Source organism: Cuculus canorus, chromosome 20, assembly GCF_017976375.1.
Source record: "Cuculus canorus isolate bCucCan1 chromosome 20, bCucCan1.pri, whole genome shotgun sequence".
NCBI classification, from domain to species: Eukaryota; Metazoa; Chordata; class Aves; order Cuculiformes; family Cuculidae; genus Cuculus; species Cuculus canorus.
The window spans coordinates 12249177-12262847 of NC_071420.1; the positions used below are offsets into that span (position 1 = coordinate 12249177).

Below are 13671 nucleotides of genomic sequence, written 5' to 3' on the forward strand. Positions count from 1 at the left end.
ACCTGAAAATTTATTTTGAAAACCTATTTAAAAAACACAAAATTTAAAACAACAAATAACTTATAATACAGGTAAAATTGAACTGGAAGAAAATTGTTAAAACAAAACAGAAGCAGCAAGTTAATTACTTCAGATTAAATACTCTGAACATAGACAGGTAGGAAATGTAAGAGAAGAGGGTGTTAAAAATTTAGACTAGACATAGGGAAGAAATTCTTCATGATGAGGGGGTGGGAGGCCCTGGCCCAGGTTGCCCCGAGCAGTGGTGGCTGCACCATCCCTGGCGGTGTCCAGGCCAGGTTGGATGGGGCTTGGAGCCCCTGATCCAGTGGGAGATATCCTGCCCATTGCAGGAGTTTGGACCTGGATGGGCTTGAGGTCCCTTCCAACAGAAACCATTCTATGATTCTATGATTTCCACATCCTTCTCTCTCTTCATTTCTTCCTTTTGCAGAGCACATCACTAGTGAGGTGGATTTTCCCACAGACAGACATCTAGGAAGAAAAGGGATATTGAATCAATCTCAGCCGTGCTTTACATCTCCCTTGACGGACACACCAGCAATTGTTCTGCTGTCAGGTGCTATAAATATGGCCTGTTCACAACCTAAGGAAAAGGAGAAAAGAACAGGAATTATTCTAATTTGCAAAACTTTAAATATAGAAACCACAATAAAAGAAACTGGAAGTGAAGTGCTCCTGTTCTCCAAGGTCCACAGATACCAATCACAGAATGTCCATTGCTGGAAAACCCTGGCAGGATCCACAGAAATGCCTGTTCTGCTTGTGACAAGCACCTTCATCAACCCAGGAAAGGCACAGCTGCCTCGCTGTACACCACACCTGGTGCCAGGAGGCAACTGGTGGTGTCACAGACAGGATCAACAAGAGACTCCTTTTGTGACCAATGACCTGATCCACAGTGACACAGAGATATTCCAGCATACGGCCGGAGTCTCAGTGCCCAAGAAGTGAAGGAGGACCCTGCTAAAGACACAACAGCACCACCACTGCTGACCGTCACCCTGGTGAAATCGAATCTCTAAACACCACCTTCACAGCTTAGGAAAAGTGCACCACATGGGAAGGGTTGATTCCTGGCTCGTTATACAGATTTAAGTCTTACGAGGAGTGGCTGAGGACCTGGAGTTGTTAAGCCTGGAGAAGAGAAGGCTGAGGGGATACCTCATCACTGTCTACAAACTGCCTGAAAGGAGGCTTGTAGGAGGTGGGTGTTGGTCTCTTCTCCCAAGTGAGAGGTGGATAAGAGGGAATGACCTTAGCTGCTTCCAGGGCAGGTTCAAATTGAACATAAGGACAAATTTCTTCACAGAAAGGGTTCTCAGGCACTGCAGAGGCTGCCCAGGGAGGTGGCGGAGCCTCCATCCCAGGGGGGTTTAAAAGACAGGGAAATGAAGTGCTTAGGGATATGATGTAGTAGTGGACAGGTATGGTTGGAATTCACGATCTCCGAGGTCTTTTCCAAACGTAAAGATTCTATGATTTTCAATTGGTTTAGATCCAAAGCTGCTCCTGGTCACAGAAGGGACTTATTCCTTCTATCTCAACTGCACTGGCCTTTGGTACCACAGGATGCTGACACTCTCTGCGGGATATATCAACTTGACGTCACACATGACAAAGAAAGGTGAATCCTGACAAGAGGCTACCAGAAAAGACAGAACAAAACCCTTTTCCTACAGCTTGATAGATATCAAAGTGTGTCTCAGAAACCTTGCAAAGGAGTGCAGAAGGAAAAGAGAAAAACAAATGGACTTAATCTCATTCAGAGAAGTAGTGAAGAAAACACTTGGAAATCATCGCCATGCAACAGTGTAGCACAGAAGCTCAAAGAAAAGTGGTTTCCAAAGGCTCACGGAGGAAAGGAGATACTAAACAGATGAACAGGCAGTCAGAGCAACAGCAGCCTGGTCACATTTAAACCTCCTGCTCCAGGCTCCCCAGCTGAATGCTGCTGGGCTGTGCCTGCTCCTGTGCGGCACCACATGCCCGGTTTGGTTTGGTCCAACTTGAGCCAGGCCAGATTCGGCTCAGCCTGGCTCTGCCCTTTCCATGTGCACCACAGCCTGGCAGGGGCGGCAGCAGGGGCAGCAGCAGGGGCAGCACAGACCATCACATTGCCCAGAGAAGCAGACTTTGCTAATTGTCACTAATTAGCGTTAGCATAACAGTGTTTCATCTCTGTAGCACAATCCCATGGAAATGCTTTCCAAAATGTCCCTGTACATCACTTCACAACCAGCACATTAAGCAAATGTTTTGCCGTAGATGTGGAAGCTGAAAGGTTTGCCAGTTGTCCATGATACCAGTAGTCATAAAATCACAGTTCATTAGGTTGGAAAAGCCCTCTAAGCTCAGTCCACCCCTCAGACCAACCCCCACGTGCCTGATAAACCATGACCTCAACTGCCATGGCCACATGCTTTTTGAAACCCCTCTGGGAATGGAGGCTCCACCACTCCTCGGGCTTCTCCACTCTATCAGTGAAGAATTTTTTCCTAATATCCAGCTCTAAAGCTCCCCTAGTGCAACTTTAGGCCATTTCCTCTCATCCTATCACTTGTTTCTTGGGAGAAGAGCCCAGCACCCACCTCACCACAACCTCCTTTCTTCTTCTTCAGACCAAACAGCCCCAGGGCCCTCAGCTGCTCCCACAACCCCTGTTCTCCAGTCCCTTCCCCAGCTCCGTTCCCTTTTCTGGATGTGCTCCAGCCTCTCAGTGTCCTTCTTGTAGAGAGGGGCCCAAAACTCAACGAGGATTTGAGGTGCAGTGTCACCAGCAGCGAGTGCAGGGGGACGATGCCTTCCCTGCTCCTGCTGCCCACGCCATGGCTGATCCAGGCCAGGATGACGTTGGCCTTCTTGGCACCTGGGCCACTGCAGGAAGTAACTGAACTCAACTCTCAACTTTTAAACAAAAGCCTCTCTTCTTTCAGGATGGCATCCAACCATTTTTCCTCAGTTTCCTGAAAAAAAGACTTTATTCCTTACTTAATTGTTTGAAAACTGAGGGTGATATGAGCTGAATAATTAACCAATATCACTCTCTGGAATCTGGAAACTGCCCTTTGACATAGCAGCGGCTCTTCAAACTCTGCAGCCAGCTCTTAGGAGCAGCCTGAAGGGAAAGAGCTGTTTGGAGACTTGCAGGCTGCACCAAGTCATCCTCAGAGTGGATCCCAAGTGCTCTTTGTGCCCTCTTCTGGCTCTCTCATGTGTGAGAGCGGAGGTTTTTTCCTTAGTTACCAGAATCTGTGAACTCTTTGCCCTCAGATTTCTGCTGCTGGTATTCTCATATATTTCAGGATCTAGATCCAGCCACTGCTACCAAATTGATTCAGTGATTTGAGACAAAAACTCTGGACTTCTATCCCAACTTCATCAGTTTGGTGGGTTTTTTCCCTGACATCAACAGCGACCCGTTGCTCAGCGCTCCTTTCACAGCCCTCCCGCAAAACCATCGATGCACTTCATCTCAGCATTGTGACAAACAGATTTCCAAAACAACCCCCAGAAATTCAGGGTTTATTTACTGATAGAATTTACACCCTTTTCTACATGAGACGGGTTGCCATAAGCAGCTCTACAGAAGGGTGTTGGGAAGGACACTGTGAGTTGTACGAGCACGATATTTTAACTAAAGGCACATCAAAGCACTTGCACTGCAGATAATAACTCAGCTATTCTGATCACTGCTTGCCATAATAAGTTCAGCGTAGCTGTCTCAGTAATCTCTAAACCAAACGTAGAATCACTCCTTACCAGGGAAGCTGCCATTCCAGGGTGAATTCTGTCATCTTCACCTGCACCAGGGTTTTGCTGACTCTTCCTCAGGCTTGTTTCCTGCAGCGAACAGTCTCTCTGCTGTCTCTTGTCCAATGAATTCACATTGAACTCCAGTAATGTCCTTTAAAAAAAAAAAAAGCAAAAAAAGAAATAAACCCAAAGATCACTCAATATTTTTTTTCATGACTTCAGGTAGAACATGGTAACTGCTCTCCACTCCCACTCCAAAAGGACATCCCACAAGTGCTGAACCCAGATGGCTCGGATAAGAAGGGTTCTTAGCTCAGAATTAAGGTTGCCAAATTGAAACTCCGGCTCTAACGAAATATCAGATGAAGCAAAACATGAACTCAGAAAACTGGAACACACCAAGCCAGGGCACCTGTTCTCCAGTCTGAGCTCTCCCCAGGTTACCAGGTTATCATACCAGCTGTAAGAAACCAGCCAGGAGAAATGCCGGTGCATCCACTGCTGCCAACGCAGCGTCAGTGCTGACAGATCTCACTCAAAGAACCCAAAAGAGACGTGTGATGCAAAACTACACATGTGAGCCACACATTTCTGGTTGGAAATCTCACCCCACCCCACCCAGTTGTTAAGACATCAAATTATAATGTGTTGTTTGCTTGCTTTTTGGAGCCCTCTGCTGCTGCTCCATGTGCATTTTGCAGGCAGCTGTTCCCTGAACCGGTTTGTTCCCATGATCGTGTGACACAAAGCTGTAGCTTAGAAAAAGTGCCAAACACCCAAACTCTGTTTCTATTCTAGCTGGCGTTTACCTGTCACCAGGAAGATGTTCTCACTGCCACCGGCTCTAGAATATTCATTCCTCTTGCAAATATCCCAGCAATCAATGTGCTAAAGATGTGTGATTGTTCAGGGCCTGCAATATTTCGTAGACACATAGAATGACAGAATGTCATGAGTTGGAAGGGATCCACAAGGCTCATAGAATCCAACTCCTCTCCCTGCAGAGGACAACCCCAACATTCACACCACGATGCTGAGGGTGTTGGCCAAGCGCTTCCAAAATATTGAAAGGCACTGTCTGCTTGTGTTGCACTCGTGGCGTTAACAAGGCCGTGTGAAAACTGTTTGGCCAGCAACGCCTTCTGTCCGACACCTGAACCACAGCTCTTCCCAGGCATAAAAGCAAGGAGAAGGAAGAATGACTGGAGCTCACAGCCTTCACCAACACAACTCCAAAGCTCGTGAGTGATGGTTGTAACCTTTCCATTCCTGCGAGATTCACACAATAAACAGTTCTAGAACAAGGAGTAAACAACTTTAACCAGCTTGTGAGAGGAGGGAATAGTTCTCAAGGAAGCATCCTTGTTTGGATATTCCACAGGACAACTGTTCAAGAAATAATTCTACACATTTCATTAGTTAAGAACAAAAGAGAAAAACAGATACACTGTGACCTGAAGAGCAATATCAGCCAGGGGCTGTAGAGATCAAACTGCACTGTTTGATAACAAAAAAAAGAAATGAACACTGGGGAACTAGGACTAAGAAATTATTCCCGGCCTTCATGCCAAAAGCGGCCTGGAAACACTGTGAAGTGGTGCTTCCACAAGGGACTTGGAGATGCTGCTGAGTTCGACAAAGCCATCACCACCTTTGGCTACACGGGATGAGTGAAGCCAGCAAACCGAGGGAATTGCATTTCCCTCTCACAGCCAGCTCCTGACCTGGCAGAACTGATTGATGCCACTGCTCACCTTCAGCTGCTCGCCCAGAGCCTCATGGTATCATCATAACAATACCTTCCAGCAATTCTTGCCCAGATGCACCAGCAGCTTTAGACTTGGAGTGTCCTGGTTAGAGCTGTGTTATCAAAACTGCCGCTAGGAAGTGGCCTGGATCTCTTCTGACTCCACCAGCTGCCCATACTTCTCCAAACAATGGGTTTTCACTAGGCCTGTTGGACAGCATAGTCATAGCATCTTCCAACCCAGCCACACCACCACCCTCGACGACTCCTTTGCTATCCTGAATGTGGATCTCAGCCTTATGAGATAAGAAGTTCATAGAATCATAGAATCATCAGGTTGGAAAGGACCCGCTGGATCACCGAGTCCAACCATCGTGTCCAACACTCCCTTAAACCATGTCCCTAAGCACTTCATCCACCTGTTCCTTAAACACCTCCAGGGAAGGTGACTCGACCATCTCCCTGGCCAAAGTTATTTGGTTGTAACTCCCATCACTTAGGCGGTCCTGGATGGAAAAGCAGCTCATGATGAAAGTGAGTGGACAAAGACACACTGTGTGAATAAGAAATTCTGGAATACCAATGGCAAGACTGGCTGTTGGCTCTTTGTATTAACACATTATCCTGGATAATAACAATAACCAACATGTTCATCTGGTCATATCTTGGATAAGCTCATATTAAAAAGTTGTAAGATATTTGCAAGACAGGAACTGGGTGATCAAGCTTGGGTAGCTCAGCCGTTTCTCAACATGCCTGAGCAGAACTTGCTGTGCTTGCCCTCTGTGAGGGAAAAAATGGTACATGCATTACATTGTAATATAAAAGGAAGTCCTTGTATTTGTATTTCAGGTCTTTTGACATTTGATAAGCCAGGTCCTCAAATAAGGGGCAGTTTCCACTGGAATGTTCTAACACTTCCAGTCAGCACTGTAGTTGTCTTTAATGATACCTCTGATGTGGGGCCACTTCCGAACATCACCTTAGTTTTTCTCATCCACACCCCTGGAGGTGTTCAAGGTCAGGATTTGAGCACCCTGATCCAGCGGGAGGTGTCCCTGCCCACTGTGGGGGTTGGAACTGGATGGGCTTTGAGGTCATTTCTGACCCAAACCATTCCAGGATTCTGTGATGATTCAATGATCCGATGAAACTCAGGGCTGCAGAAAGCTCCCTGAGACAAACACATGGAGCTGTGGAGCTGTTGCTCAGTATTTTCACAATATTAAAGAATCTCTTTGTGTCCAGGCAAAGACATTCTTCAAAGATAAATGCAGACTAAAATGGATTCTGGTGAAGCCAAGCAAAAAACTTACACAGAAAAAGCCCACCCTGCTGCTGAGGACACCCACTGTGCTGCTGCTCTGAAACCTGACTCGAATGACAAAACCACACTGTTAATGTTCAGTGCTCTTTGAAGCAAGGGTTTATAACACACATTGCTTTTGCTTTCTCAAGCAGATCCATTTTCAGATTGATGTGCTCCATTCCAGAGGTCCATAACCCTACAGCTCATTCCTATGGTCTCTCCACCTTCTCCTGCCGTCCAGGTGCCACACTCACCTGGTAGGAGCTGCAGTGGGTGGAGGGCGAAGCTGCTGAACGGGCACAGCCAGGCAGCGGATCAGTGCGGGATGGGGTGGAACAGCTCTGCGGGGCACCTGGGAGACGTCACACACAACTGTCAGCCTGCCAGAAGTCATGTTTCTTATGCAGAGCTCTATTGCTTTGATTAAACATTTCAACAACGACACAGTAAACCAATTATCAGAAAAGCACTCCCTGTTCCCAAGAGATTTTGAGACAGAGTTCATAATCTCAAAAAAAAATTATTCCAATATATGCTTAAGTGTATTAAATATGTATTTATTGTAAAATCAATATGCATGCAGACAGAAACTCTGTCATCACAGACTTTTGCGTCCATCAGTGAAAAGCACAGGACATCTTTTAGCAGGCACGGTGGGGTTGGGCTGATGGTTGGACTGGATGAGCTGAGAGGTCTTTTCCAACCTTAACGATTCCATTATTTCCCCGAGTCTAACTATTGCTCCCCTGTATAAATCCATCATTCACCCATAGCTTCAGCACTGTGTGTATCTCAATGAGAACAGAACAGAGCGGGTTTCAGGGGAGGCACCGTGGGTGATGGACCAAGCTCTCTTCCAAAGGAACAGCTCAGTGAGGCTGGCCTCTCCATCCCAGAGGAAACACAATGGAAGGAGTAGAGAGAGAAGCATTTGAAATCAAGAAGGGTGCAGGGACATGCACACATTCACACAAAAAAAACACGGAGGTTTAATGAACATGCCATGGGGTCAAAAGAGACAAGAAGAGGTGGCTCTGCACAAAAAGCAATGAAGCTGTGGAACACGGTCTTTGTCACTGATGTATACACCAACATGGGTTGGGAGAAATGGGCAAGTTCAGGGCTGTGAAATCCACTGTGGGCTGTTAAATGCAGCTCCTGTTATCTTTTGTTCATTCCCTGAGCCCGCATTCAAGGCCAGGTTGGATGAGGCTTTGAGCATCCGGATCCAGTGGGAGGTGTTCCTGCCCATGGTAGGGATTGGAAATGGAGGATCTTTAAGGTTTCTTCCAACACAAACCATTCCATGATTCTATGATTTTTAGAGTGTTTTGGAAAAGCTCCAGCTCAGGCTCACTCTGCTTCTGCTCTCCTTGGGCATTTGTGTCAGAGGAGATGGTCAGTGACAGGGGCACTCAGTCTGACCAGTTCAGCTTCCTTCTCTCCAGAGCAGAGAACCACCCACTGGAGAATGGTGGAGGCGTTTGCTAAATCCTCTTTTCTCAACACTGGAAAAATTGGGTGAATTGCATAAAAGTAATCAAGGGAAATGTAGCTGGAGGAGGGGTGACAATATAAATATCCCATTCTTACAGAAATGGATCTTCCTCCACTTCAGGTTATTCCTCCCTTCCATTATTCTGTGGGTGTCAACAGGGAAGAACAAATCAATCACGACCTTTGCTGCAGGCATTAAGGCCACAGCTCTACCAGGAAATTCAGAGAATCAAACTCAAACCATTCCCTGATTTTGTGATTCCTAGCTATGCCGTTTGTTCTTCTTTCAGTCAGTTACTATTTCACAAAGTAGCATTGGCTGTTATCCCATCACAGCACGATTTAGAATCATAGAATCGTAGAACAGTCAGGGTTGGAAAGGACCTTAAAGATCATCTGGTTCCAACCCCACTGCTGTGGGCAGGGACATCCCACTGGATCAGGCTGCCCAAGGCCCTGTCCCATTTCTATCAGACGCTTTGGTGTCTTGAACCCCTGACAGCAGCTCTGAGAGCACTGGTGTGTTTCCCACAGTGGGTGAATCTTGAGCCCACCAGAGAGGACAGGGAACCTTACACCCTCCGGGGACCCCGATTTCCAAACCCCATACTCCTCAGGGGTCCTCGCACCCAGCGCAGCCCCTATGGCCCCCTCGCCTCCCCAGTTCTGCTGTCCCCATTCCGAGAGGTGCCGAGTGGTGGGTGGGAGCAGCTGAGTGTGTGGGTGGACACCTCCATACTTCGCTCTGTGGTGGGTCCCTTAGGATCATAGGCTCAATAGGTTGGAAAAGACATTTGAGATCATCAAGCTTCAGGTGAACAAGGAGATCAGGGAGAAAGTGGGGCTGCTGGACATAGTGCGGAACCCAATGGAATCATCAGCTCTGCCACTGCCAGCTCCAGGACCCGGCCCCAGCCCCACCTCCCGAAAGCCACACAGTTGCAGTTGTCATCAGCTCATGTCCTAAGTTGGAAGGGACCCATAAGGATTATCGAGTCCAATTCCGGTCTCTGCACAAGATCCTGGGGAATGAAGCTGCTGGAGCTCTTGGTCCTGACAACGCCAGTGGCTGGCAGCCTCGGCACCGGCAGCCAGCCCTGCGCCCGGCAGCCCACACTGTGTGACGAGCAGCCCCTCGCCGTGGGCAGCCCAGCCCAGAGGATGGAGCCAATGCCTGCGTTGTCCCACAGCCGGGCTGGGAACCCACTGGGATTGAGGAAGCCAGGGAGCAGCAGCCGCATGTTGGGGGCCAGGGGCGTGGAGAGGCTCGGGAGGGTTGCAAGGGCAGGAATTGCCGTGGCAAACCTGGGCTGCTCCCACATAAAATGTAGAAGCATCACAGTAATGTAACAAAGGTGATGTTTTTCAACACAAACAGCGGCTCCCTGGTGCTACCAGCAAAGCTCGAGCCCACGTCACACCTCCTGTGGTCCTTAGCTGCTTGAAGAAGAGTAACTGGAAACTCCCTGTGTTACAGCACTCATCACGCAGTAGAACTCAACAACATTTGTAGAGGATACAAAGCCTCCTGTGACAGCAACAATGAGTTTCAGAAAGGAGGGACCTTGCAGCTGACATGGTGGTGATTGAAAAGTGCTGTTCAATGGTCACAAACTGCATCACGAAGGTCAGAAAGAGCTGGCAGAGTTAAAGACAGAACAAAAGGATTTTAGAAATCAAAGGACACCCTTCAAAGAGTGGAAATTTTTCAAAGGATGTGAGAGATGCCTCGATGGAAAAAAAGCAATAATCAGACACATCGTTCCGGCTTTGAGAAATGACCTGTGAAGAGTAAGGGAAGGACTGAGAAGAGAAGGCTGTGGGGAGAACTTAGAGCAGCTTCCAGGCTGAAAGGGGCTCCAGGAAAGCTGGAGAGGGCTCTTGATCAGGGAGGGCAGAGAGAGGATGAAGGGGAACAGTTTTGAGCTGCAAGAGGGGAGGTGGAGATGAGATCTTAGGAAGAAATGTTTCCTGTGAGGGTGGGGAGGCCCTGGCCCAGGTTGCCCAGAGCAGTGGTGGCTGCTCCATCCCTGGAGGGGTTCCAGGCCAGGTTGGATGGGGCTTGGAGCCCCTGATCCAGTGGGAGGTGTCCCTGCCCATGGCAGGGGTGGAACTAGATGAGCTTTAAGATTTCCTCCAGCCCAAACCATTCCTTGGTTCTGCGCCTGTGCTCACTAAATACGAGCACTCAGTGCCCGGTGCTGGCAGGGCCAACCTGACACTGTGACAGCCATGAGTGTCTCACGGAAACACCTCTCCTCAGCCTTGGACACACAGGGGTATCCTGCTGAAGAGCTGGAGTGGCTGGTGGCGGAGCACAAGGGTCACGCATCAGACCCAGCACCAGCCTCCCACTGCCTGGCAGGACTGCGCTGCAGCTGCTGAGATTGGAGCCTGGGATTAACCCATAGTTAATCCATAGCCTGTCTTTCCTTGTAAAAAAGGACATCCCCTAGAGGGTGCAAAGAATGTGTGGCTGTGGCACTTGGGGACATCATGTGGTTTAGCAGACACGGTGGGGTTGGACTGGATGACCTTAGAGGGCTTTGCCAACCTCAATGTTTCTATGATTCTAAACTCATTAGTGAGGAGTCAGTGAATCCTTCTAACAGCTCTTCCTTGGAAAAGAGAAATTCCTCACTGAGTCCTCATGGGAGAGGCTGGAAGGGGTAGGTACCCTGGGCAGGTTTGTTCAGATGAGAGCAGAGGGCCTCTGAGTGGCAGATCATCATGTACGGAGCTTTGTGTCCTACACTTGATTCTTTGTGAGCAAGGATATTGAATTCCCAACACCCCTTAAGCAAGGGGAAGGGCAGCGAGCAGCAGCAGCCTGGGCGCTGCGGTGCAAGAACTCATCACAAACAGAAGAACGGGTCCAGACCCAGCAGCACTAATATAGAGATTTTATTTCGCCTGTATTGAGTTGTACAGCACACCTCGTTTGTCACAATGCCATCGAACTGATTTGAGAGTGTCTGGTCATCACATTGTGATGCTGAACCTCACCAGAGCCAGAAGCAGTTTGGCCCAGTGGCCTGAATGGAAGGGCCAGGAGGGCCTGGTTTCTGGCTTCCTTATTGCTTGCAGTCATTCCAACATGTGCAAATCAGGAGCAAATCCAGGTTTCTTCTGCCAGCCCAAGAGTCATTCTTCCACGTCTGGCAATGACTGCAAGGTACAAGGCAGGGGAGAATCTGAAGCAAAGTGCCTTCTCATCCCAAAGCCACATTGGTTGTTCCCAGTATGGAAAAGAAGCAGAGTCCCAGTAAGCCAGGCTCTTCGGATGACGCTAGCTTTGCTTGCACTACGGGATTTACAAAACCAGAGGCTGACAGAGCAAAGTGCAGGAAAGGGTCACGATTCCATTCCCTCTGATGTTGTCAAACCATTTGCAAAACACCTGGGAACTCACAGCGGTATAAAGAACTCTGCTTTGTGAGCAGAGCGAACGTCCTCACACGTCCTCCCCCCGCCCCCAGCGTCTCAGCTCCTGAGGTACAGAACACATCAGACATTTTCAGTTGGCTGGAACAAAAACCTGCAACTCTGCCAAGAAACGCCCACTTCCAATCTCTTCTTCCTCATTAATACCCGCAGATTTCTCAGAATGGAGGCAGGATGGAGACTCCCCAAGGGATCTAGGGATTGGAAGTCCACCTGAAGGTCCACCTTCAGTCCTGGACTTCCTCTTTCTTTCTTAACCTTTCTTTCTTTCTAAAGCCAGTTCCTTTTCCTTAGGATGAGTTGTGATCCCTGCTCTCTATTCTGAAGAAGCAGAGAGGCAATCGCAAGTTGGCAACTCTAAACTTTGACCACTGCACAGGAGACAAAAAAAAAAGTCAAATCCAAGAGGCATTTTAGGTAAAGCTGGGGCAAGTCAGAGGGGTTGTTTCCACACCTCACTGTTTATCGCTGTAGCTCGGCTGTACTCCCGCAAGTGAAAAGCGCAGACCAGAGTGTCTGTGTCAGCCAGGGTCCTTTCCCACCCCTGTTTTGGTATAGATGCTTCATTCCCCCTTCTTCGGGTTACATTAAGTGCACAGAAATAGATAGCAGCATTTGGACTGAAACCCTCACGTACACCAGACAGCACATTCCAGGAGGTAAAACAACACATTATGGCCTAAACCCTCAAGGTATCAAGTTTTCAGGATAAAGAGCAGTAGGAAGTGGAGAGCTGAGGGCAGAAAAGGGGAGGAGGAGCAACACAGGAACATGAGCTCTGTTTCCATGCCAGGAGAGGATCAGGTGCCATTCCCGTGTTAGCACCAGGCTGACACCACCGCACAAAAAGCAGCCGGGCAGAGTAGAAGTGAAAAAGCCAATCTCCCCCAGTCTCCCGGCAGTGTTTGGGAGCAGGGGCAAAGTCAGGGGCATTCACCAATCCTAGCAGAGCGTGAAAACAGGCAAAACCTGCTCGGCCCGTTTCCAGCCTGAATTAATTGCTCTGCTACGCTCAAGAGAAAAAAAATGAATTTGTGGTGGTTGATGAGTCTTGTTCACCAAGCTGACCGCAAATCGCATTCATGGAAAGAGAATCTACAGAGCCGCTCCAGGCTGTGGCCCTTTGGAAGCCCATGGTGCCACCTGGAGTCGGCCCTCTTCACTCTCATCCAGCAGCCTTTGCAGGGGCAGTTGTGCTAAACACGCCTTCCTATTGCTTTAGGGGGACTTTGCACAGGCAATAGCTGTGAAAACACTGCTTTCCAGCCCACAAAGGAAAGAGGGTGCAACCCCCTTCTCAGCCCCAGGTGTCAGTCTGCAGTGTGCGGACCCAGACACACACCATGCTCCCATGGGAGCTCCTCTGCTCCAGAACGACAGTGAGATTGCTGGAGACAGTGCATTCCAGCTTGGTGTCCAAGTGTTGCACCGAAAGCCTTCACACAAGTGCAGTGGAGGCAGAGTCACCCTTCAAACCCCGAGAGAAAAGGCTGGGCTCAGACAGGTCCCATGTCTGGAATTCAGCTGGAAGCTGTGGCGATGGGTTTCTTCAGGTGTTGGCTCATGAGCTCCCTGGCACGAGACACTTGGATGTGGTCATAACAGGAGTTACAGACGAGGACAGGGTCATACAACTGCTGATCGGGGATGGGCAACTTCAGGTGGCAGCAACCAGCACAAAACACATTCCCACAGTTCCTGTCAAGAAGCAAGAAATCCAGTGAAAATAGAGCTGGGAACACCACAGGGAAACTTCAGCAAGTACAAAGGATCCAGTCCAGAGTTGAAGCACCAGCCTTACTTATGATTTGTCAAGGTGTTTCTTAAGCACACACTGCGCTCTGCAGCACAAGCTGGCTGGTGAGCGCTGAAAAGCATGTAACAGGCATTTGCTACC

The 13671-nt window shown here is 48.7% G+C and overlaps 1 protein-coding gene and 1 long non-coding RNA gene across 6 annotated transcripts in view; both read right to left on the reverse strand.

Moving 5' to 3' along the window:
• Positions 1 to 373: 373 nt before the first annotated feature.
• LOC128854153 (uncharacterized) lies at positions 374 to 4367 on the reverse strand. Of its 2 annotated transcripts, none has more exons than XR_008453083.1 (3): positions 4235 to 4367; positions 3784 to 3928; positions 374 to 495 (listed from the first exon to the last, which is right to left on the reverse strand). It is a non-coding gene; the product is annotated as an uncharacterized LOC128854153 (long non-coding RNA). The 2 variants fall into 2 exon arrangements; XR_008453082.1 differs by having other exon boundaries at positions 4177 to 4344.
• A 6844-nt stretch (positions 4368 to 11211) lies between these two features.
• MTMR4 (myotubularin related protein 4) overlaps positions 11212 to 13671 on the reverse strand; it is a 60238-nt gene continuing 57778 nt past the window's right edge. For all 4 annotated transcript variants that reach the window (XM_054084681.1, XM_054084682.1, XM_054084683.1 and 1 more), the window contains one exon: positions 11212 to 13472. In XM_054084681.1, the coding sequence (XP_053940656.1) occupies positions 13295 to 13472 (178 nt within the window). In that variant the 3' untranslated portion in view covers positions 11212 to 13294. The remainder of the gene's footprint in view (positions 13473 to 13671) is intronic.